Source organism: Agelaius phoeniceus, chromosome 10, assembly GCF_051311805.1.
Source record: "Agelaius phoeniceus isolate bAgePho1 chromosome 10, bAgePho1.hap1, whole genome shotgun sequence".
Classification (NCBI taxonomy): Eukaryota; Metazoa; Chordata; class Aves; order Passeriformes; family Icteridae; genus Agelaius; species Agelaius phoeniceus.
In genome coordinates, this window is record NC_135274.1 from 19,299,189 (window position 1) to 19,324,555 (window position 25,367).

The 25,367-nt window shown below is 41.5% G+C and overlaps 1 protein-coding gene across 1 annotated transcript; it reads left to right on the forward strand.

The window, feature by feature from the left end:
* The first annotated feature begins 6,177 nt into the window (after window positions 1–6,177).
* On the forward strand, window positions 6,178–24,368 carry DCUN1D1 (defective in cullin neddylation 1 domain containing 1). Its single transcript, XM_054639264.2, has 7 exons — window positions 6,178–6,338; window positions 13,956–14,172; window positions 15,438–15,606; window positions 16,090–16,220; window positions 20,229–20,311; window positions 20,547–20,643; window positions 21,622–24,368. The coding sequence occupies exons 1-7, from the start codon at window positions 6,336–6,338 to the stop codon at window positions 21,699–21,701; spliced, it is 780 nt and encodes a 259-aa protein (XP_054495239.1). The 5' UTR covers window positions 6,178–6,335; the 3' UTR covers window positions 21,702–24,368.
* Window positions 24,369–25,367: the final 999 nt, after the last annotated feature.

Here is a 25,367-nt window from a genome sequence, read left to right on the forward strand (position 1 = left end):
TGTTTGTTTTGATGTTTTTCCATTTTGTTCTTTCCTTGGTTGCTCCTGTTCATGCATTGGATTAGAGGGTTTAAGCAGCTGTTTCTGTATCATCTGATGATGATGAGCACAATCTGCAGACCACATTTAGGAGGCAGTGATCCAGACACTCGTGATGGGTTTCACTGCAGGTAAGGTTAGGCACTTGTTTTATCCAGAACTGAATCCTCAGATAGAAACATGAGCTCAGCCCTGAAGAGACTCAGCAGCTTGGCATTTCTTTTTCTCTCTCTCTGTGACACGGCTGTTTCCAGACTGACTTTGCTGCACTGAATCTGTACCAAAACATGAACACTCCCAGCAGGAGGTTCCCTGCCCGCTCAGTCTGCACAGCCTGGCTGCACACAGCCAGTGCAGCAAAACACATTCCCTGGGAGCTGACAAAATGTCCTCCCTTTGGAGCCAGGGGAGACAGATAATCTCACCAGTGTTCGTTTTCCCTTGCTTCTCAAAAATTAGCTGGTTTTATCTCTATAGGTTTCTACTGAGATCGATTTTTCAGATAGTGATGGTTTTGTTTATTTAAGAAATATCTCTTGCAGAAGTCACTGTCACAGTTTGCATACTTGAAATGCTTTACTGCAGTGTGATTTAATTGAACTTGGAGATGCTCAAAAAATTATTAAAGGTAGGTTGTTCCTATACCAGTATCTTAGTTAACAAAATATTCATGAATCTTCAGTTTTTTACAAATAAATGTGTTTTATGAATGTAAACTGGTCCTAGCATAGTAACATAGCTGTCACTTGTTGTCTCTAAAACACTTAATGGCAGACTAAGAAAAAGAAATTAATTTTTTAAAATGCAGTATTTTAGCATTTGGGCTAAAGGGGTAATCTCTGCTACTAATTTATTATCAGTGTACCTTTTCAGATAGTGCTGTAGTTCTGAAACAACAGTCACAGATGTTACAGAACAAAGAATCTGAACTGATTCTAGCTGTAATGATTTTTCTCTTGCTACCAGAGGAGAGAGGGGGCTGTGTCACGAGATATTTAATTCAGCCACAGTTGATGGTCTGCAGGAGAGAACAAAGGTGTTGGTGTTCCAGACTCAGGCTTCTCTGAGACAGGGTCAGGGAGCCACTGAGCACTGGTGAGCTTGGATCAGGAATGGCTCATCCTGCCAGAGCACAGTGAGAGCCCTGTGTGCATTTCAGTTATCCCCTGTGGGCATCTCCATCTCTGCTGCACTCTCCAGCCACTGCCAATTCCTGTGGCTGATACCCAGGGAAGCTCTGTGGTGTGGAGCCTCAAGCCCTGCTGGACTGGGAGCCAGGAGAGCAGGACTGTGTTCTTATTTTAGCCACTGACTCACTGTGACTTCAGACAAGTCACTTGCTAGATATTTGCCTGTTTCCTCCTATTTAATGAGGTTGATGGCAATCAAAACACTGCAAAATTTGTGGACACACTGATTGATAAATAATTTTCTCTGCTTGTTGGGAAAGTTGTAATTTCAGATGTAGACTAATTCTACTTGGAAAAGTAGAATTTTTTTTTACCTTTTATACATCAAATATCAATACCAGAAAATTACAAAGTTTCCAGTGTGTGTTGTATCCTTTGTTGTAATGATTGTACCAGCTAGTTACCAGGAAATCATAGCTTCAACTCTTGATGCTGACTAAAAAATGAATACTCATGTGCTTTTTTGGCAGGACCTTTAAAATTTAGTCAATAGTAGAGGAAAAAAGTTCATCTGGGCACACAACTCTTTTATTAAAGTAACTTGTTGATATGTCCCTTGCAATAGGTACCAGTGCACTCTCACAGGTATTTTCATTGCTGCTGATAATCCTTTTCAAGCAGATCAGGAATTGTCTGTGTTCTGTTTTAAAAAGCTCAGCTGTGCTGATTAGAATGTGTTTACTGGACAATCAATGGCAATTGATTAAGTTCTGAATTACCAGCTTTTACACAAAGTATATTCTGAACATACTCAAGATACTTCAACTTCTCATACAGTTATGTTCTAAATAGAGATTTTTACACACAAATGTCTCACAGGTAAGTATCATTTAGTACCTCTATAATACTGGGGCATATCCTTCTGCATAAGAATTCCATTTGGAATATAATATGCTCTACTGAATGCTGTGTTAAAAAATCAATATTGCAGAAATTGATAATTGAAACCCTGGTATTTATTTTTATGTGATCCAACTTGGAAGAGAGCCTGGGTTCTAAAAGCAATTTTGAGACATTTGATGTTAGCTTAAAACCTGTTGATTGTACAATGAATTCATATTAAAACAAACATGGACGTTCTGGTTGAATACACCATATTTTTTATTATAGCAGTAATTAATAAAACACATCTGGAGTCCTGCTGGGTTTTAAAATCATAATTGTTGCTGGGTTTAACTTTAATCTGTGTCCTGGTTTCAGCTGGGAGTTAACTTTCTTCCTAGTAGCTGGTCCAGGGCTGTGTTTTGGAGTCAGTGAAAGAATAATGTTGGTAGCAAGCTGCTGTTTTAGTGTTGCTGAGTGCTGCTTGCTCTAAGTTAAAGGTTTTCCAGTTTCTCATGCCCTGCCAGCAGCCAGGTGTACAAGGGGCTGGGAGGGAGCAGGGCTGAGCCAGCTGCCCCAAGGGACATTCCATACCACAGAGCACTGTGGCAAGCACTGATGCCCCTGATTGCTGCTTGGGGACATTCTGGGCATCAGTCAGGGTGCACTGAGCAACTGTAGTGTGCATCACCTGTCTCTGCTGGGTTTCATTTCTCACTCCCTTTGTTGTCTTTTCATTACAGTTGTAGTATTATTATTTATTATATTTTATTTCAATTATTAAATTTTTCTTACCTCAACCCATGGGTTTTGCCCATTTTTTCCCATCCTCCTCCCCATCCCAGCAGGGACATAGAGCTGTCCTGCTCCCTTTTAGAGATGCCATCACATGGAAAACTGCTCCTAACAGTGCCTTGGACTGGGTGTAGTAACTTGTTAACCTCTTGTGTAATGCAGGAAGGATGAAAAACTTCACAGAAGGTGAACACCCTTCCCTGTAACCTATCAACAACAATCTTCTGATATTGGTGCTGTGTCACTGCAGTTTAAATTGCTCAGACACCTACAGGAGGACTCACACTGTTTACTTCCTCTGTGCTTCTTTCAGTGCAGAAAAAACCCATTATGGGCTGATAGAGACATTCCAGCTGTGTGAGCTGAATGGCACAACAGGAGCAGAGCACTGGGTCTGCACCTCTGGATGCCTACAGAGTGGCATTAACTACCCTTGTGCAGGACAGCTCACGGGACTTTGTTCTCTCTAACCATGGGGCCAGTTTGCAGGCAAAGGGCCACAGCTGTAATCACCCTATGGCTGTTACATCAGGATATGATGATTTGGTGGTTGCATTTTCTAGAGCACCAAGTAGCTACTAAAAAGATGTGGTTATAAAGACACATCCAGCACAAGCTGCCCCAGGTTATTGTTATTCTTCATAAAGCTTTGGGCCTCTTCCTCAGAAAGTGCCCTAAGTTCTCAGCCAGGGGATTACACTAAATGGATTCTGCTTTGACCCAACATGAGACTTATTTGTCTGCTCAAGAAGAGAGCTCAGGTCAGTGTAAACCAGTGTTAGAATCAGATATGCACTTGACACGGTTTACAAAAAATAAAGCCACTGCCTCATTTTCCTGGGCTTCACGTGAGAAGATAAAACATCATTGGCTCACACAACAAAACAAGGCAAGTGTGTCAGCCTTAAAATAAATTGAACAAGTCATCATGTTACCCTGGTCATGGTGATTATGCTGCGTGCACATTGCACAATGAAATTTCCTGCTCGTCTGTGTCACTGAGGGCACGTGTCACCTTCACAAGCAGCAGAGCTGGGTTTCCCTGCTCTGACCTGGGCTCCATCCTGCAGGGAGCTGCACAAAAGGCAACATGTAACAAGCCCAATTCAGGTAACTTACACTTTCTGGTGGCCTCATGCTGCCTCTTGCTTTATAAAGCATCAGAAATGGTGCTTGGTTTTGCTCAGAAATGGTGAGGGTGAGATTCAGACAGCACACACATCATGCCAGTACCCATCTCCATCTGTAGGCAGGCTCAAACGTGTGGGTAGGGGTGGAACTGGAGCAGTCTGGCTGTGTCCTGAGCTGTGTGCCTGCCCATTGCAGTGAGCTGTGTTGGAGAGTAACTCAGTCTAGTCAGATCATGGTGACCAAGAGCTCTGGGTAAGGTAACCTCAGATTGAGAAATTCAGCCATATTGCCATGGAAGCACTCTGGAAACCAATACAGAACACTGCAGTTCCCACTAAAATCAGTAACACTAGACTTGCAACCTTTCCCCAGGTACAGTTTCTCCTGAGGAGTGATCTTGAATTGGAAAAAAACCCACAAGAAGTAGTATGTATGCTGTGAATAGCAGCAATATGCATTTCACATTTTTTAATAGATTTCATTATCATATCATGGGATGATCTTGTTATCTGCCCTGCTCAGAAGCAGTTAAATATGATTTTCCATACCTTATACAACAGGAATTTGTAATATAGAGCAATCTAGTAAGTTAGGGAGATCAAACCAGAAGCCAGTCAAAAAACTAAACACAAATACAGTGTGCACCCATACACTCAAAAAACCCACTAAGAGACCCTGCATTACAAGAAACCTGCAAGATCTGCAGGTATTAGAAAAAAACAAGTCACTTAAAAAATCCTCTTTCTCTCCTGAGGAGTCTCCTGCATGCACAGCTCATCCCTCAGATTATTGTTACATGTCACAATAATTCTCCAGGTCTAAACTGTGTCTTCAGCTGGCAGGAGGGCTGTCACAGCATGTTACAGTGATGGCAATTAGCTAACTCAATCAAAGAGATTTCCAGGTTTGGCTTTGCCTCCCCTGCCGTGGTTACAAGGACTGGGCTGGTATGCAGTGTTCATGGCTGTTCACTGGCCAATTTGCATCCATCCTCAATTTAAAAATTATGCTCTTTGGTAGGATTCAAGGTATCCAGGCAACTGCTGTCTCCAAGGATAGCTGAATTCAGCTATATTCCTGTATACTTGATATCAAGCTCTTAATTTTACTGTTTTGTACACCAGCAAAATTGGACGCTTCACAGGACAGGCCTGATTTTCCTCACTAAATACAACTTAACTCCTCACACTCCCATCTAAGCTTTGCTCTGACTTTCAGGAAAGTAAGCAAGAAACTTAAGCAAAGAAATTCAGACCCTTTTCTATAAAAACACATACATAAAGTGTGGACATCCATGATGAGGAATGGCTTTTTGAACTCTTAATTTCTCTGTGGTGTGTGCAATCATACCAGTCATAATAAATACAGAAGCTTACTTTAATAACTCCAGTCTCAGCAGGAGATGAGAGAACAAGATGAGATCTCAAACCTTTGTCCTTCACAACAGCAGTTTGCCACCACTGTGAGTTTTATCAGCAAGTATTTTGCTTCCCCAAACTCCCTCGGCTGCCAAAAGCCTGCAGTAGGTAGAGTAAGCTTTCCTGGGAAAAAACAACTGTCTGGGATAGTGGTACAAACCGTGATTTAACCATTGCAGACCCTTCTGCAAGTACAGCTATGCTACTGCAGGAAGAGCTATACCTGTCCCCAGCTCCCCAAAGGGGATCACAGCCTGGACCAGGGAAATCAGGGAAATCTTACAGGTGTGCAGGTGCTCCTCTGTAAAGCTGCTGCCCCGAGACTTCACCTTCCCCAGGTGTCCGTGGCTGCTCAGCAAGCGATTTTGCCTCTTCTGCGAATCCATCCTAGAAAGCCCGGGGGATTTTCCAATCTCGCCCTTTCCGTGTTCAGGCCCCCGGGAACGGAGGCCACACGAACCTGGCGCTCACACTGGATGCTTGAAAAGTGTTTGACCTTTTGATACTGACGAAATAGGAACACAGAGGGAGATTCCCCGACCCAACATCGCGTCCCGGGGTGAGGAGCTGCTGGGAGCCCGCATCTCCGCCTGCCCCCGCCGCATCCCCTCCGAGCCCACCCCGTAACAACCTCCAGAAGCCTTGGGGGCCTTTTCCCCTCCCTCCCTTCCCTGCTCGGGCCGAGGCCCCCCTGGTGCTCGCCGCGACCTCAGCGCCGAGCGAGGGCCGCCCGCCGTTCGCTGCCGCCGCTCCCGGGGAACGCGGCCGGGGCCGCCCCCTGTGAGGGCTCCCGGCTCCCCGCACTGCGCATGAGCGGGGGAAGGCGGCGGAAGGGCCCGTGAGGAGCCGGGAGCCGCCGCCGCCGGAGGAAGCGCCGCCGCCGCCGCCGCCCTCAGTGTCCGCCCGAGCCGGGAGGGGAGAGGCCCGCACAGCCCCCACCATGGTGAGCGGCCGCCCGGGGTCCCTCTGGGCCCAGCGCGGCGCCTCGGGGCCGGGCAGGGGCAGCGCGGCCTGGTCGTGGCGCGCTGGGTGTCCGGGAGCGGCCGAATGGCCGGTGTCGGGGGCTCCGCAGCCGGGCACGATGTGTTGGCCCGGGGCTGCTCGTCCTCTTGCCGGGCACGGCAGGGCCGGCGTGTGGGGCCCGGGCCGGGGCCGCGGGGCGGGCGGCAGGGGCTGCTCGGGGCAGGGGCCTAAGCGGGGGGCGCCGGGATCCCGCCCAGGCTCCGACCCGCGGGGCCCCGGCAGGCCCCGCACGGCGGGAGGGGCTCGCTGGCACCTGGTGTGAGGGTTCAGGAGCCTCTGCGAGACAGCGGCCGTGCTGTGGCAGCGCTGTGCGGGCTGTGCCCTGTGCCTGCAGCAGCACCGAGGGAGTGCAAGGGGCTGCCCGCATCCAGGAGCTGCTCGGAGTTTTTCCGCAGGATTTCAGGCGACTCAGGGCCCATTAGGTGCTGTCAGCTCACAGGGAAGCTTGGGGGTGTTGATGCTTCTTGAGCTGGAATTCTGTTGGGGAATTTCTGGATAATTGTTCCAGGGTCTTGGTTGTTTTCATAGAAGTGTTGTAAAGGAGGGCCTTGCAAAGGTCATCCTACTAAAGGTCTTGTAAAGGTTTATCTTGCGTTTTCTCTGTCATACTGTTCTTGTAACTGAGGATTTGCTGTGGACTCCCAAATCGCCTTTCTCCCTTGCTTCTTGTAGGGGGAAACTGCAGTGTTTAGAACAGCATTTGCTGGTTTTGTTTGCCTAAACAAAAGAAAAATGTATTCCTTCAATTTAATTAAGGAGGCCCTCGTTGGTTTCTTGCACGGTGCCTTATGCACCAGAGGGAACAGTTTATAGTAGTACTTCCAGGCTTTCTCCATATTCAAATGTTGTAACAGCTTTAGCTACTACACCTGTACAATTTAAAGCAGTACTTTTCTGTAGCAGTGTTACAGTCTTAGGAAGGGTGTAGGAGGGAGTTGTAAGATCTACTGGTGTATGCTTATTGGTGTAAAAATATTTTATACTTGCTGTTAATACTATTCTGACAAGCAGAGTTAAAAACATATTAAAAAAATTACAATGTCACCTTTAATTGATGGAGTTATGTTGGCATAAAAATTTGGTTAGCCAGCATTTAAATTTGTGGTGTGCAGACCTCTAATAAACTTGTCACTGTGTAACTAGTATAATTTTTAATTGAATAGTTTGATGTAGATCTTCATTTGTGTTTTTTTATGAGCGGACTGAAGGACTGAAGTCTGAATAAAGTTCTGACTGTAAACTTGTCTTACTGTAATTCTGCAGGTCTGGGACTGTCTGAAATTGTGCATACACAGTAATGTTACACAACTTTTTGTGAAGACTTTTTTCTATAAAAATCACCTAGACCTATCTCACAGTATATCCAGTGTAGGTAGGCAAAATAGATACACAGTTGATAAAATAGACAGTTAATGTCTTGAATGTACATATATTATTGGCTGGCTATGAGATTAGAAATTTAAATTGAACCATACTGTAGAAAGTGGCATTATAACAGAAATAGTGAGGCCCATTACTCAGAGAATATCTTTTTGTGAGAAACAGCAGAGTTCTGTCTGCTTGGTCTTCTTGGAAACACTTAACTGAAGAACCAGCAGACATATTCTGTGTAGCAATTCTGTGCTGGTAGATTGGTATTTATCAGATGGGAGGGAGTATGAGAATACTCCACTCATGGCCCTGAGCAGAGCTGTTGGCCCTGTGCAAGCAGCTGTGTTCAGGCTGTGCTTGTTGGCTCCAGCACCCAGGTGAAAGGATGACACTGAAGGGGGACTAAATGACAGGCTGCAGCTTTTAGAAGTAGTAAATACAGGTATGGTGGTTTCCAGTGCCTTGGTGTAGGATTCTGTCCCTTACTTGTGGTATGGCAAAATCCTCTGTTTGGTTAGGGGAAAGGTAGGGAGACTTCACAGAGATCTGAGGATGCTCATCCAGAAACATGAGATTCCATGTCCAGTTTTTCTGCCCATGTACACAAAACTGCTCTGGCTCTTCCTCCCAGAGGCTGTGGCTTGTGCAGCACAGCAAGTGCCATGGCACAGGCTCCTGCTGCTGGGGCCTGGCTCCTACCTGTCCATGCAGCACTGCCAGATTGAGCACTGCTGGCTCTGCCTTAGTCTCACCAGTGTCCATATGGCTTTGTGCCTTCAGGACAGAGGGTTCCTGCCCTTGAACCATCTTTGTCCTGGATCTGGAAGGGACAACACCCTGGCAGTATTCCTTGGGCTGCTGGGAGCAGTCAGCCTTGCTTACCCACTCTTCATCTGAGCTGGCTGAGCAGCACCTGTAGAAGGGCTGTCCTTCACCTTCCCTGTTGGAGTGGTAGTGCTTCATCTCATCCTGAGGACAGTGCTGTGCCCATGAATCAAGGCACAGCAGTGAGCTGGTCCATTGTACTCTGAGCCATCTTCACTGCCTGAACAATTCTGAATGATTTAATGAATTTAGAACTGTGTGTGGTAATCGAGGCAAGCGTGTTATTATCTACATCATTATCCAGAGCCATGTGCTAGCCTTATCTCTATTTATATTATCTATTATATTGTCCAGTTTGTGTTCTCTGGAAAATATTTCTGTGCTGATAAATACATAATTTCTTACTGCTAACCTCAGCTGACAGGAAGTTGTAAAATTTCATATTCCAAGAATTTCATGTCTGACGCTGTCTCCTGTAATGTTGGTGTACTTCATGACATTGTTATGTGGTGTTTAACTCCACGAGCTATTCTGCAAGGCCAGCTGTTTATACGTGTAAGCAGTGGTGCATATGCATGTCTGAAGCACTTTGTTGATATTAAATAGTTGAGGTTTACTTGTCCCATGGTAAAACTTCAGATTCTTGGCATTGCGCTTCGGACGGAGTAGTCAGAGTGCCAGACAAGATGGTGCATGATTCTGTTTCCTCTCCTAGCTTACCAGAGATCCCTTTGAACTAATACTTTAAATCACTTTTAACTAGAGCCATGAAAAAAATATTCAAGAATATGAACTACTCTGAGAACAAGGTGTGAAATTTATTATGTAGCTCTTGATATTTTACTCATGTTTTATGGTGCCAATGCAAATATACACTATGAATAGAGTTTGTGCCCCAGACCAGAGTTAAGAATGCTAAACAACTGGCTGCTTTATGTTGTCCTTTTTTATTTGGAAAAGCCCTGATTTTTGTGTTTCCTTCACCTCTCAGGTTAGCATGAATTACCATTATATCTACAGCAATATTCTTGGTAGCTGTAAATTGACCTTCTGCCTGCCTGCAAATACTGAAATTATTTTATCCATTAAAAGAACGTTATAGAAGGTGGAAAGCAACTTTATGTTGTGATTTTTCTCTTGGATTTTATATCTCAACACACTTTTAAAGTGTATTTGTTCTGTTCCACTGCAACCAAGTAGATTTAACATCAGTTTGAAACAGAAGCTACAAATGTCCTGACTGTCTTACTTTGTGTGCCCTCTCTTAGAGAAACTGCTGTGGAAAATAAAATGTAGTTGAAGGACATATTTGTTTACAGTATTCAGAAACTGTGGCTATTTACTTTCACTGTTTTTGTCTTTACCTCAGATTTTTTTTGGTAGTATACCCGTGTGCCATCACTGTTGGTGGGTTAAGATGCAGTTCTGTCTATTTGTAGATTTCTGTTGTAATTAACGTTTTTCTTACAAAACAAACTCATGATTACTCATGATTCTGCCTGTTAAGCTTTAGCCATGTGTTTGTTGAACACAAGCAGTAAAGCAGACATTTTTAGGTGCCTTTGGTTCCTGTCATGGACACAGTCCAAGGTGGGATGGTTCAGGAGCAGAGCTCCCCTGGCCGTTCGTGTGGCATCAAGGGACAGCAGTGGCAGTCGGTGAGGGGCTGCACCCCGGGCCTGGGGGACTGAGCTGGGTCCTTGGGAGGAGCAGGGATCTTCCCACAGCCCCAGCTCCTGCCGGAGTCTGAGTGCAGTCAGTGCAAAGGCCGAGACTTCGTGGAGGTTGATACTATTTTAGAAAAGGCTTTTACCTGTCACATGCATGAGAACTTAACAGGCTTTTCTTTGAGTCCTGCCTGAAACAAAAGCGCAGATGTCACATCGTTCAAATTCCTTTGCTTAGCAGTGAAACTCCCAGGATTTGGATGGTCTGTATCAGTGCCGGGAAAGGTGCAAAGCAGTCGCTCACTGATGAGGGACTGTGTGATTGCCTTCCTTGGGGGCCACAGGGGACTTTGGGCAGCAGAACTCACCGAGCCCTGCTTGTCTCACTGGGGCCACATGGGACCTTTGAGCCAAGTCCAAGAACAGGCTCCAGTCCGGGCAGTGTGGGACAAAGGTTGGTGCTGTTTCCCATGAACCTTATCCAGGAGAGTGGAGCCCTCATTCAGCTATTAACTGTCTGCAAAATGTTGATGACCAGCGTTCAGAATTTATCTTTGAATCTGGGGTGACTGAAAACAGTGCAGAAGATAAGGAAAAATAATGCTGTAGTCAGAGCTGGTAGAGAAGTTCTAGCATTTTTTGTACCTGAGACTAGGAGAAAAAATACTTGGGGAAATAAAAGTCCAAGTATTTTAATTTTTATTTGTAATTTTTCACTGAAGTATCTGATCAAGGAAAGGATATTGAATTAGAATATTCAAATTTGGTACTTAATTGTAAGAGGCAAATCTTCGTTTTAAAATCAAAATAATAGAACCAGATGTTAATTAGAATGAGTGTAGTTTTATGAATCTACACAATGTAGCTTTTCATTTGGAGAAGTTATTCTGTGTTCTAAAAGTAAGGTTATCTGTCTTGTGACATCTTTATTATGAAAGGTAGCTTGGATACCACACAAACTTGATCAAAGGCTTGCAGAACTGAATTTTTCCTTTGCCTTTTGATCCAAGAAATAAGAGTACAAATTTGTTTCATTTGCTTTCCATTGGTGTTCATTTGTATATATAGGCAAGACACATATGTGTTAAATAAAATTCTGTCTTCCTTTTTAACCTGTGTTAAAGTTGAGATGTTTTACATGGATTGTGTTGCATTACAGTGAGCACAATTTCAGTGTCAGGTATTTGTTGCCTGATGACTGTAGGATTAAAGGTTATGTGCTGCTCTGTATTGCACTTGAAACAATAATAGAGTATTAGTGCTCAGTGTCTAGAAATAGCCCTCAAAAGTGCAGAAGGTTTGGAACCTGTTCCTGCTTGAAGTGTGGGTTTTTAATGTGCTGGAAAAAGAGCTATAATAGGATAATAAAAACTCAGCAGTAATTCCATCTCTTGCTGTCCTGTCGTAGGCCTGCAGAGAGTCCCCAGTCACTTAGGATGTGGAGTGTCCTGTCCATATTGGCAAGGTTCTGCAGAAGCATTCATCAACTATAAAGAAAGGGTTTTGGCACTTCTTCACTAAAAATAAACTCATATTTGACCAGGAAAATAGGAAAATTAAAGAAAAATATTATGGCTGAACAGTGTGATTTATTGCATCTTATACCTTACTGAATGTTGTAATTAGCTGCTTGATTCTCTGTAATTTCAATCTTCTTTTAAAAAAGGTTTTATGTTGTTGCTATCACTTAGGGAGCCCCAAGCATGGGAAAATCTCATGTACATATGTAGAATTTAAATTTTATCATAACAGGCATTTAAGCTGCAAGCTTTTGTTCTAACAAATTGCACTCTTCTTTTATGTGACAAGATGCAGAACATACCAGCTTCTGTGGTCCTGGGCATCCATGGTAAAGCCTACTTAAACCTGTTCCTTGACTTTTTGTGGGATATCACTGCTTTTAGAGTTCACCCTTGCAGGAACAGGGAAGAGCAAAGCCTCCTGGGGTTTTAGAGAGTACTCACTATTAAATGGGCTATGCATACTTATATGTACACGTTTTTTAAAAAATCAAAATACTAAAGATTAAAGGCACCAGCTTTGTAAAGAAAAAAGGAAAGCTAAGATAATTAAGTATGGCTGCCCTATAGTGCAGCTGAGTCTGTGGTGATGCAGCAGTCTGGCTGTGTGGAACTGATTACAGGAAGCTGGTAATTGATAGATTTAAATTTGGGATTGTTTCATCTTCGTTTGGGATTTCTTTCAGTGGTTTGTTTCCAATAATCTGAGTTTACAATACATTTTAAAAAGCTGCAACTAAAAATCCATTAGTCATTTCTGGAAGTTGTTCCACGTGGCCTTGTCAGTGTTAGAGATTTTTGTGGAAGTGTGAGCTCAGTAGTGCAAGGTGTGAATGTCTGCTCTGGAGCCAGCCCTTGACACATGGGGTGCACAGGAGCTGTGCTCAGGGTATTGTTCTATTCAGTATATTCTGTGGGTATCAGTTTAAACCAAATGTGATGTTCTTGTATTGTTTTCCAGTGGTGTAACTGAAGCTGGTGACTTAACTATTCTTACAAATAAGTGTTCACACTCATCATCAAGCCACAGAAAACTAATCCTGACTTTTAGGACAGATGAATTTGTCCTCTGAAGCATTAGTTCTTTTTTCTTATGATGATGTGATTGAACACTAATTAACGCTTTGGAATTAAGAGCTTGAGCACATACTGCTCCTAAATCATTCTTTGGCTGAATTTTATCATGTCATGGGATTTTTTTTGCCTTTTTTCTCCATATTCACTGAGAAGGAGCTGTTGAAATTACAGATGCAATAATGAACAGAATATACAAGTTTTGGTTAGAATACAAAGTAAACTAAAAATGAAATACTTGTGCCATGTAAGGAATCCAATACTGATTTAAAATTTTGTCAGAACTTTTCTGTACCAAGTTGTAACACTGGGAGTGTTTGCTTCGACTGTATTGAGTGAACTGTGGAGCTGAGTTTGGGTGTAGTGCAGGAGCTGTGATTGCTTTCTCATGATGAGCAGTTAGTTTTGTGTAACTCATACCCTTGAAATCCTGCGTGTGCTTCTCCTCATCAGAAATATCCTTGGGAATCCCTCTCTGCTGATAAGCAGCAAGTCTGCATTCATTCTGGGCTGGAGCAGGGCGGGATGGCTGGGTCTGGGCAGGAGGCCTGGAATTCCTGAGCTCTCACCTTGGCTACTCACTCCCCCGCCTGCCTCAGGCACCACTGCCTCTTTTTTTCTGAGCTTCGGTTGCTGCACCTGTGAAATGGAGACAATGCCTCCTCGCAGGAATGTTTTGCAAATTATGTAGGTGGAGCTGAGAACCTTCAAAGTGAAAAATCTCTTTAAAGGAAAAGAAGTCTTTAAGGTGTTTCAGTGTGTAGCTCCCTGAAATGGATGTCCCAGCCTGGTCCCTTGCTGCCATCAAGAGGCACCTCAGGAGATGCCGTTCCAGGTGTGGCCCTGGTCCTGCAGTAGCTGGGACACAAGGGACACCGGGTTTGCTGCTCAGAGGTGCTGAACGGCCCAATGGCCTGCTCTGCCCCACCTCTGGAGGAACTTGATCAGATATTTTGATATCCTGATTGCTTGGGAAAGTTAGACTGATTTAAAAAGCATTAAGAGACTGGTTTTTATTTACTGGTGGGGTGTTTTTGTCCAGTAGACATTTCTAGTTACAGTATTGTCTGTTTTCACTAGAACAAGTTGAAATCATCACAGAAGGATAAAGTGCGTCAGTTTATGGTCTTCACACAATCCAGTGAAAAGACAGCAGTGAGTTGTCTGTCTCAAAATGACTGGAAGTTAGATGTTGCAACAGACAACTTTTTCCAAAATCCTGAACTTTATATACGAGAGAGTGTTAAAGGATCACTGGACAGAAAGAAGTTAGAACAACTATATAACAGATACAAAGGTGAGTACCCTGAATTTTAAGGCTTATTTCATACTTGTATAATTCTTATTTACAATGTCTTGGTGATGTTGTGCTCTTGTTCTGGGAAATCTTAACTGACTCTTTCAGCTTTTTTTTCTGTGCTAATAATAAAAATTAGAAGGGGAATATAGGTAGGTTTCTGCTTCACAGGGATTACATGCAGTTACTTTATGTGCTCTGAATGTATCTACATTTATAGGACATTAGGGTCTGAGCTGGAACTGTGTGTGCAGTGAGTAATTGTGATGGTTAATGAGGATTTTAGGTAAGTCTCCTGGGGAAGGCACACCACACAGGACTTGATCCTGTCAAAGGACTAGGTTGCATACTAGGGATGGGTTCTAACTTGGTTTTTATTCAGCTTGTTCTTATCAGGTAGTTACAAAGAGAGTGTAAAAGAAAACAGAGTCTCTGTATCTTATATAGCCAGTGTTCAACTGGTATCCTACCACATAAAGTGGATTCAGTAGAGCAGAACAATTCCTGTGCTTTAGCACTTAATCTAAAAATGAGTGCTCTGTTTTCTGTCAGTTTTCCTATGTTTTATATGTATAATCCAAATACCATTTTTGTGAAGTCTGTGTTGGCTTGTGTTAGTAGATCTTTGTTAGCACAGTTGAAATGTGAGCATCTCACTTCCAGACCAGATGTTGATTCCTTTGTGGAAGGAGGAGTGGACCTGGCTGACTTGGAATCGCTAATGGAGCAGCATAACTTCCCCCTGGAGGTTACTGTGTCCAACCTCTGCATGCTGGAAACCTCCTGTGGGCCAGGAAATGCCTACATCTGCTCTTGGGGGAGCTGTGGATGGGCAGATTTGGGTGTTGGTACAACTTGGAAATGATCACTGCAGAATGGCTTCTATGGGAACACAGCTCATCAGTCTGACCAAAGAGGCCAAAAATGGAGTGTGCTGGGGGAGAGAACCAGTGTGCTCTGTAGGGAATGAGTCAGAAGATCCTGCACATTATTAGGCAGAAAATAAATGTTTGTGGTGCTTTTGTCTCTCAATTAAAATAACATGATCTTCATTGTATGGGAGGCTTTATTGCAGTAACTGCCTCAATTGTTAAAGCTTAACCATTGGGAGCACTCATTTAATTTTGTTTTTAAAATACTCTCTTATAAGGGCAGATCCCAAAAATGGCTTCTTGAAAATGTTTCCTTGTCCTAAATATACTTGTTGAACAAATTAGCTTTTTCAAATATCTGTTTTTCTTGATCCTTACTTTTATGTGCCCAAGATCCTCAAGATGAAAACAAGATTGGCATAGATGGAATTCAGCAGTTCTGTGATGACCTAGCCCTCGACCCAGCCAGCATCACCGTGCTCATCATCGCGTGGAAATTCCGGGCTGCAACACAGTGTGAATTCTCAAAGCTGGAGTTCATGGATGGAATGACTGAGCTGGGGTAAGTGCTCACTGAGTGTTAGATGGTCACAGTGTGACCCAGTGTCCTGCTTTGGGGAATTCTCAGCCTTGTGTCCTTTCTGAGATGTTTCAGAGCCCAGCATCGCTTGTCTGCCTCTGGAAGAACACAGCCCGGCCTTGGTTGTGTGATGGCTGGCACAGAGCTGCTCTGGCAGGTAGAGCAGGAATGTTGGGCAGAATTGGGGTTTCTCTGCCTTGTGAGAGTGCAGGAGTCTTTATCACATTTCCTAAAAATTTTGTGGATTCTGGAACCTGGTATGTCGGTTATATGTGCAAATGCAACATGAAGAAATAACAAATGAAATTCTTGTAGAGGTGCAGACTCATCAAAGGCTTCTTGAATTCTGTTTTGATAACCATATTGTATTCTACAAACAGTTTATAGATTTTTGTTTAATTCACGTTTTTATGGCAAAATGAATAATAAATAAATATACAAACAAATGTGCTTTTTAAAATGCAGATGTGACAGCATAGAAAAACTGAAGGCCCAGATTCCTAAAATGGAGCAAGAATTAAAAGAGCCAGGAAGATTTAAGGATTTTTATCAATTTACTTTCAACTTTGCAAAGAACCCAGGACAGAAAGGTTTAGGTATGTATTCTAATTCATAAGCATTTGCTCATTAATATTGGAAATGGCTAATTAAAGCTGTAAATGAATGTATTATTGTGATCCAATGAATCTGAAAGATAATCACCCTTGGGTTAAAATACATCTCTGTTTTGAAAGATGCATGTCAATTTAAGGTATTCAAATTGATTATTAATAAAGGCTACAGAATTTTATGGGAGAAGGTTTATTTGTTCACTCAGAGTGAGTGCAGTTCTCAGTAAGCACAATGGATTATGTTCTTATATTAAAGACATAATTGCAGCACTTAGAATTTGCAGCACTGAACAGATTAATTGAATTTTTACTTTTAGGATAAATTGAAGCTGTTAAAACCATTTTCTGTGTAAGCACATTTGTACAGTCCCTTGTAACACCAGAAATGCTTGCAAATGTCTTAGCAGGATAGAATTGGAATGGTACAAATGGATTCCTGTGTTCTGGGCCTGATGCCTGCTGGTGCCTACCTACAGAGTTTTTTCCCCTTACCTCACTGAAGGCTTTTTGCCATTATTTCAGAGTTCACACGTGGAGTATGGCTTTAGTTGATGTAACAGGTGGAGTGGACAAATAACTTATTAAAAGTAATTTCAGAACATCACACTTTGGATGGAATTAAAGCAACAAACTGTAGCTCTGTCTATTCGAAACAACAAAAATGAGGGAATAAAAATTTCTTTCAAGCAGTGATGTTTAGCAGCCAGGATGTACATTCATTTCTCTACAGTGTGATTTGGCTGTTAGCCATAACTAGCTTTTCATGATCCTGTAACTTAAGTTAATTTTTCTGGTTTTGAGAAATAATAAATTCTGGAAAGGCTGGTAGGTTCTTCCTTCACAGCTTGTGAATTTGTTCTTCTCAGTAATGAAAATGCTCTAAACTGGCTGCCACTGGACAGCTTTGCATTCCCAGGCTGTGTAAAGATGAGCTTTCTTCTTTAGTTTTACTGGCTCTTATGTACAGACCAACTTTTGTCTTAAAATGAGTATTGAAAAATAAGTAAATAAGCAAAAGTTCTATGTCCTTCTTTGACACCTGGCTGTTATCTTGTTTGTGTTTTCAGTGGATTGTGAATTTCATTGTATCCAAAGGAGCTAAAAGTGCTGCTAAACCATCTGAAAATACTTGTGCATGCTTGTAGTCATTTCTGAATCATGCAAATAAATGAACAGGCTGATTTGTATTTCTTGTAGAAAATCATAATAATTTTTTTAGGCTGCTACAACAAGGAAAATGTGGACAGCAACTGAATTGTGGGAATAATTTCCCAGGAAAACTCATTGGCTTGCTTTATTTGTCATTCATCATAAAGCTTCTTCCTGCATGTTAAGCTCTAGCAGTGGCAGACAGGTATAGTTTTCTGGGATCCATATGGCATATGCATAGTGTAAGATAGGTTTTTAAATTGTTTTTGTTTTAAAATCTGGGTCTGGAAGTCTGAGCCTAAATTCTGGATGCTTACCAGCCATTTTGGTGCTCATAAATACACAGTTCTAGGCATGAATTTACAACAGGGCAGAATAATTCTGGCAACCCTGGAGCAAAACAATACTGGGAGAAGTACAGAGCTGCAAAGTAAGTGCTGCTAGTTAGGCAATTAATTTTGGTGTGTCTAAATAACTGCTTGTAGGAACTTGCCAAATTGATTTTAATGTATATTGGTCTCTAATCTTGCAAACATTGTGCTGTAGTTCAGGCACAGTTCTGGAAATATATTTCCTCTGCATAATTCCTTACTACTGTGTAAGTAGGAGGGTGTCTGAAAAGTTCTTGTGGTATTTGTATCTCACTGGAGAATACCTTGTAGCTGGTGTTCATCTCAAACATTGTTTGCTTCTCTTGCATCTCTCTGGATACAATTCAAAATGGAGGAATTTTGAGACTCTTATATTTGATCCAGGAGGATTTCACTGAGCATTTTCACACTTAGAGAAATCTAAAATTATATCTTTACCTTCCAGTTTTGCTATTTAATATAATTTATTTTTAAAAATGTAGTTTGTCCCAAGGTATTATGTCATCCTGCTTTACATGTTTGGACTCATACAGTGAGTTTGAGGTTGCAGCACCCTGAGATTTAGCTTTTAACAGCCTTTGCTTACCCACAAGAATTACCTCAAAATTGGATAAAAATGTCAGAATGCACAGTTTGTTTATAGTGATTGTTTACAAACCACTGTAAAATGCAGTGATTTGATCACCTTGCCTTTTTGTATCCATACCATTAATGCAGCACAAGTAAATAAAACTTAGTTTTCAGCTTTTTTCCTTGAGGAACTGATCAGCTTCCTCTGAAGTTTGTATCTATTAATTTTTAGAAAGACAGTAGTTTTAGTTGAAAGCTAAAATGCATGTTTTTGTACCTGAATCTGCTGTCAAAGAGAGACTTTGAGCTTCTACAGTCTTGAATGAGTTGCCATTTTCAGATACAGCTTTATTTACTGAGGAGTAGTGACTTCTGTGTAATTTGTCTCTGCTTCTTGCACTTTTGTCTGAAATAAAACCTCTTTGCAGCTTTACAGCAGAAAATCCTTCACAAATTTTATTCTGTACTTTGGTCAGGAGATACTATAATGTGACTCTGCTGTTTGAGAACTTTTAATATCAGATGCTAAACAATTCAGAAACTCCTCATCAGCTCCTATTTTCCCTCCAGCAATGCAGATTTCATACTTTGTTTTGTTTGTGTTGGTTTCACCTCCAAGATCTACCTCCCTGGGTTCTTTTAAATATTTGGGCATCCTGGGGGAAGGAAGGGAGTGGAGCTCTTGGTTTATTGGTGTAGATATTTTTCTTCTTTTCCGAGGTGTGCAGTTGATCCTGTGCCTTCCCCCCCTGCTTCCACAAGGGGATTGTTTATAGAAGAAATTTGCTAGTCTGCCATAAGAGCTTTTTTTTAAAAAGAGGCCACTTACCTGGGCAGCCTTTTGGGGTCACTGTGTGATATCCTGCAGCTGAGGATACTGAATTTGGTAATTCAGTGAGTGGGGTTTGGTGCTGCAGCAATCCCCTGGTAATTCCTGGAAGTGCAGGTGACCCTGCAGAGCTGTGGGTTCCAAATGTCTTCATGTGCTCCTGTCTGCCCCTCCTGGCCCTTCAGCCCTTGCCCCTCCCCAGGGAGGGGGGACCTGGCTCTGTCCCTCCCCTCCAGCCGGACCCGCCGGGGTTTTTTGGGAGCTGCTGCCCTCCAGCAGCTCTGACAGGCAGGGGGCTGCTCTCAAATCTGTCGGGCCAGGCTTCACTCATTGCAAACAAGCAGGAATTTAACAGGAGGCTTGGAAAGAAGAACAAAAAAAGCCAACCCACCACCCAACAAACAAACAAAACACCCCACAAGCAAAAGGAAAAAAAAATCCCAAACCAAAACAGCCAAAAACTACCCCACACCACCAACAAAAAAACCCACAAAAGCAAAAACTCAACCAAAACACCACCACCACCAAATAAATCAACTGTCTTCTGTCTGCTCAAGGACACTACCTAAAGAGTCTCTTTCAAAAGGAAATCTTGACTACAGAAATGAGCACTTGACAAAAGTCTCATTACAAAGGCAGCACTTGTAATAAGGTTGCCTTATGAATGAAATCATTAAAAGTTGGTTTTATCTAAATTGTATTTTGTACATTAAAAAAGATAAAGTCTCAGTACAAAATACTATAAATTTTCTTTTCAAGCCAATAGCATCTTTAACTGAAAATATTTTGCTGACTTTTAACTAAAGTATTGCTAGATAGCAAAAGGCATATGCAATGTCCTGGGGGGGTTTGGATATGTTAGATATTAATATGGGCAATTCTGTTCTCTAAAATGTAAAATATGTGTGTAACACTTTATTTATGGTTGCCTTTTTGTAAAGGATCCTTGAGTATATTTGCATTAGTTTAATCTTTTCACGTTTATGGATACATGGTTGATCCTGGTGTTAGATACTTGTGGAGATTATATATTTGATATGTATATCTCTAAAAGTAATTATTTTAATATTACAGATTTAGAAATGGCCATTGCCTACTGGAATTTAGTACTTAATGGAAGATTTAAATTTCTAGACTTGTGGAACAAATTTTTGTTGGTAAGTTTAAACCTTTACCTAATCTGGACTGCAGTATTTTCAGAACTTGGAAGATAACCATGTTTAAGTTACTGAGTAGATGAAATAGACTGTCTTGACCTAAATCCCAGATATTCATAGTGTGTACAACAGAAATATGTTTTGGGGATATGGATGTGTTTGAGACAGTAAAAATGAATGTCTAATAGGGTTTTAACTTATTTTTTAAATCTAAATTTTCCACCTCTCCAAACAGGAACATCATAAAAGATCAATTCCTAAGGATACCTGGAATCTTCTTCTAGACTTTAGTACAATGATAGCAGATGACATGTCTAACTATGATGAGGAAGGTAAACGTTGCCATTTTCTCTCATTAACTTCTGTGTTTTATGTTACATTTATTACTGTGCATCTGCCTTGGCACAATCTCAAAACCAGCTCCATTAGAGTATTTCTGGTGATCTGAAGTTAGGGCTGCTTTAATGCATGTTGTAATCATATCTGTTATTAATGTTTTAAAAAGAAATGCTGGAGCTTTCATGGAATCCATTTTCTTTCTTTGTTCTAAGCTCAGCCACAAATTCTTTCTTACTGAGACAACCTCAAATTCTTTCTTACTGAGACAAACCCTGCTATATGTCCATTTAAAACCCACAGCTTCTCTATTGCTGCAGTTCTTGGCATCTTCATCGAAGGAACTGATCCGTGGTTTGTGCAGCTCTGTGTAGGGTCCTCTGGTTACTGCATTTCATAGCTGAGAATGTTTTTAAGTCTGGTTGCTTCTGTTTATGTGAGCCTTGGACATGTTTTGACATAGAAGTGAAGCTGGCAGCACACAGGGGTTGCTGAACAGAACTCACTTCCTACCAAATGTGTTTCTTGTAAACTTTTGTATCGATCTTTCCTCTTCAGTCCATGTGCAGCCAAGAACAGCTGATTGCCCTCAGCCCTTGGCAGCACATCAGTTCAGTGAGGGGGAAACTAAACTTGGGATACCTCCAGAGCAGAGGGCAGCAAACTGCTCCAACTTTATTTAGTAATTATGGACCGTGCTCATTCCCTTGTCAGTGTTGAGTTAGGATTTTGATCAGTTTTTTGTTTTTGTCTGGAAGATAACCCTTGAAAGTGATGTGTATTAACTGGCTTTAAAGGAAGCAGAAATCTTTAATCAGCTCTTAAATTTTAAGCAGGAAAATAAAATTATATTTTTTTGCTTCAAATTCTGCCTAGTTTAATACTGGAAAGCAAATATCTTGTCTGGATAGGAAGCTTGTGAAAGAATGCCTTGTTGAACCAAGTTCTTACATTCTGGTGTTTTCCTCTTTCAGGGGCATGGCCAGTTCTTATTGATGACTTTGTGGAATTTGCACGCCCTCAAATTGCTGGGACAAAAAGTACGACAGTGTAGCACTAAAGGACCCTTCTAGAGTGTACATAGTCTGTACAATACCTGAAATGGAAAATTGCACAGTCAATTTCTGCTGGCTGGACTGAACTGAAGATCAATCCTCACAATATGGCTGAGGGTTGAGACAAACCTTTAAGGATACATCTTGGACCATATCATATTTCATTCTTCTACTGGTGGTTTGGGCTTTTCTTCTAGTCTGGACCACTCTTGCCCGTTAAAATTCCAACACTGTGGATTTCATCATGGATTTATTTTTTGTTGGTGGATCACCCTAGTTTCATCTCCCATAAGTCCTAGAAGCTTTATTATTATTTTGAGGTTTCTGATTTCACATAAAGCACAACGCTGGTCATCATCAGACAACTGTTGTATGGCATCTGAATTATACAGATCAACATCAAAACAATTTTTAAAAGAACCCTTAAATACACACTTGGGGCTAGTTGCAAAGACTGTACTGATAGCACTTCCTGCAAGAGTGATATATTTAAGTGTACTGGGTCCGAGTTTTTTCTTTTCTGGAAAAGTGCAGGTGTCGTCTGAGTGTGAGTCTCTGGTCACAGCAGTGGCAGGAGTGACCCAGGAGCCCCAGGGCTGTTGATTGGAGGTCCCTGGTGCCTGGCTGGGGTTGGCTGGTGGCTCAGCTGCTCTGGGGACAGCTTGGGGACGACACAACTCGAGCCCGCAGGGGGCAGAGCTGTGTCCTCACAGAAGCCAGCGTTCTCTAGGTTACTCTCTAAGAAATCAGATTTCATTACAGTTTTGAAATGCTTATCTGTCTGTCAAAGAAAGGTTTTTCATTTCTGTGGAAATCAAACACTTGAATATACTGAATTTGTGTCTTAACTGTTTGCTACACAATACAGTATTTTAAATTGAGACATGTGACTTTTATGACCCTGTTGTACAAGAAGCTGGTGAGGTTGATATGAATCTGGGTTTTGAAACCATTATCCTGGTAAGTTAAATCTTCATAACATAGAGGTACTGCCATTATGGATGACACCCCTTTTTAAATTATTTTGCTGAGTTTTCCTTCAATTGACGTATCACTGTGGTTGCCAAATACAGAAATTCAGAGTAAAGCTTTCCCAAACAGGCACAGGTCAGATACAAACTCCTACACTGGCTTTGTTTAAATTATTTTGTTGATCATCACTACTTCTGTCTAGCTGCATTTGACTAAATCGCTTCATTTGGATCAAAGCAGCTTTTATCAGATGCAATTCTTTAATAATACAAGAGCTCTTGAGCTGCTTTTATGGTCTTTTACTCCTGAGTTACTTGGGAGGAGATGTGATAAATCCTGCTCTGGAAAACAAGCTGGAAAGAACGAGCTCCAGGAGAGGAGACAGACCATACTTACAAGTGAGAAGAGGGGGTTGAAGTCCATGCTCTAAATAGTGCCCTGATAAGGCAAGAATTATTCTTGAGATGAGTCACTGGTACTTGCACTAGACTGCAGCACGATTTTATGCAGATGCTAAAAGTATTTTAAAGAAAAATTGACTATTAAACAGGTAAAATTTTTATTTGTACTCTGTGCAGTTGACCTTAAGGCTGGCTCCCCTTACAGCAGTGCCCTTTTCGCAAATCCAGTTGTGCATTTATTCCAAAAATACAATTCCTCAAAAACATTGCAGACTTTCTCCAGCTACTGGAATTGGCTATGCCAAAAACTGTGTGTTTTGCTGCTTTCAGTATTTCCTTTCTCAGTTTTGTGTAAATAAAAATGGGGACTTGAAATTATGGGGTGGGTGGGGTGGAAAAAAAAAAGCTCGACAAGGTTATCTCTGCGTGCTGTTTTCTGTCTTGAGGGTTTTGGTACTGTTTCAGATTGATTAGTTCAAGTATGCTGTGCTTGGAGAGGAGAACTGACTTGCTTTTCATCCCAATGCAGACTTGTCCCTCAAAAAAGTCTGGGGTTGGGCAATGGCAAAATGCCGTGGTGTTTTAGAGACTCTTCCTTCTGAATGCAAGATCTTTCCAACAAAATAGTGTTGTCATCAGTTTGGTACTACATGCTTATAATTACTGTGTAATTATAAAGAAATACATAAAAACTTTGACTAATTATGTTGCAGAAAAGGGTTATTTGTGCTATCATGGCATCTTAAAAGTTTTTCAAAATGACTGAAGTTGAAAGAAACATTGATTTAACAGGGTGTTGTTCTAAGGACAAAATGCCTGGTTACAGGGAATATTTTGTACTGAAACGTGCTCGGATGTGGCCATGTGGCTTTTTCCTTTATATCTGTGTGGGGTTGTTTTTTAGTTTTTTGTTGTTTTTTTTTTTTTTTTTTTTTTTTTGTTTTGTTTTGTTTTGTTTTGTTTTTTTTTTTTTAAGAATGCAGCCAGTTGCTTACTTGGATTGCTTTAATTCGTAAGTGCTTATGTCCTCAATTTGATGATCTCCCCGCAAATGGATTGATTTAATTTTGCCAAATGTCAAGAAAAAAAAAAAAGAAGGCAAACATCAAGTTTGTAAACTGTTTTTATACATTAAAATATGTACAAAATTAGAAGTGCCCTGATATAAAACACTTAATCTTGAGATTATATTTAGTAAAAACCCATAATTTACATATCTCTGTAAGTTCAAAATGTAACTTCTTACAATCCCTCTCATTACCAACAGAGGCAATAAAGCTCCAGTGAAATTGCCATGACTGAGGTTTGTACTGCATTGTTTCAGTGTATTATTTGTAAAACTTATTTCTGGAATGTGCTTTTAGGGAGTGGGGGGGAAAAAAAAAAAGCATGGAATACACGTGTTCTGCATAAAGTACAGTTCAGGGCAAGTCTTTCTTTTGGGTGGGGGGAAAAAAAAATCTAAAAGCTGCTCCTCCACCTTGCCTGTTGCTTGTTCCCAATGTTTACAAGTCCCACGTGGAGCTGATGCCCCAGCTTGTGGAGGAAGACACCACACACTGCAGTGGCTCAGCTCTGCCTCGAGTACAGCAGTAAAGCCACTCCTTATTGATCAACCTGTTAATAGGTAACTTATGACTTGCCTCAAAACTGTTTTACAATGAAATCTGTACTGAGACATCCTTATTTAAGAAAGATAATTTTTTTTTAAGAATGCATTTAATAAACTTTTGTCATTCACACTTTTATTTAAATAACGTTGCCGGAAGTCTCTGTAGATTTTATTTGAGGATGGTAAATTGTCTGGGTTGGCTTTTAAACAAATACCAGTGATGCCCTGCAGGCCTCTGAGCTCTCCAGCAGTTGACCACACCATTAAATACTTGCTAGAATTATAATTTCATCTATCAAAAATGGGCCTTAGATTTGTAAATATGAAGCTGGTTTAGTACCAACATGTACTAAAGCAGAAGTATCTGCAGAAAATAAACACCAAGACTTTTGCTCCTAAGTAGGCACCTGTAGCTCAGGCCCAAGTCTGACCATTTAAACTGGCAGAAAACTCAACACCCAGCTTCTGGAATTGTCAGCAAAAGCTGCCTAAATGCAATTTGAATGTTTTGCATGAAACTGCAGCTGTGTCTTTTCTAAACTCAGCTCTGTGTTTGTGGAATATACAATTTCAAGCCTTTTTCAGTGTTCAGAGAACAACTGGCAGGAGTCTGAGGGATAAATCAAATTAGGGCGAGGAACCTGGGAGGGTGAGATGAGGGGACTGTAGGAATTGTGTGG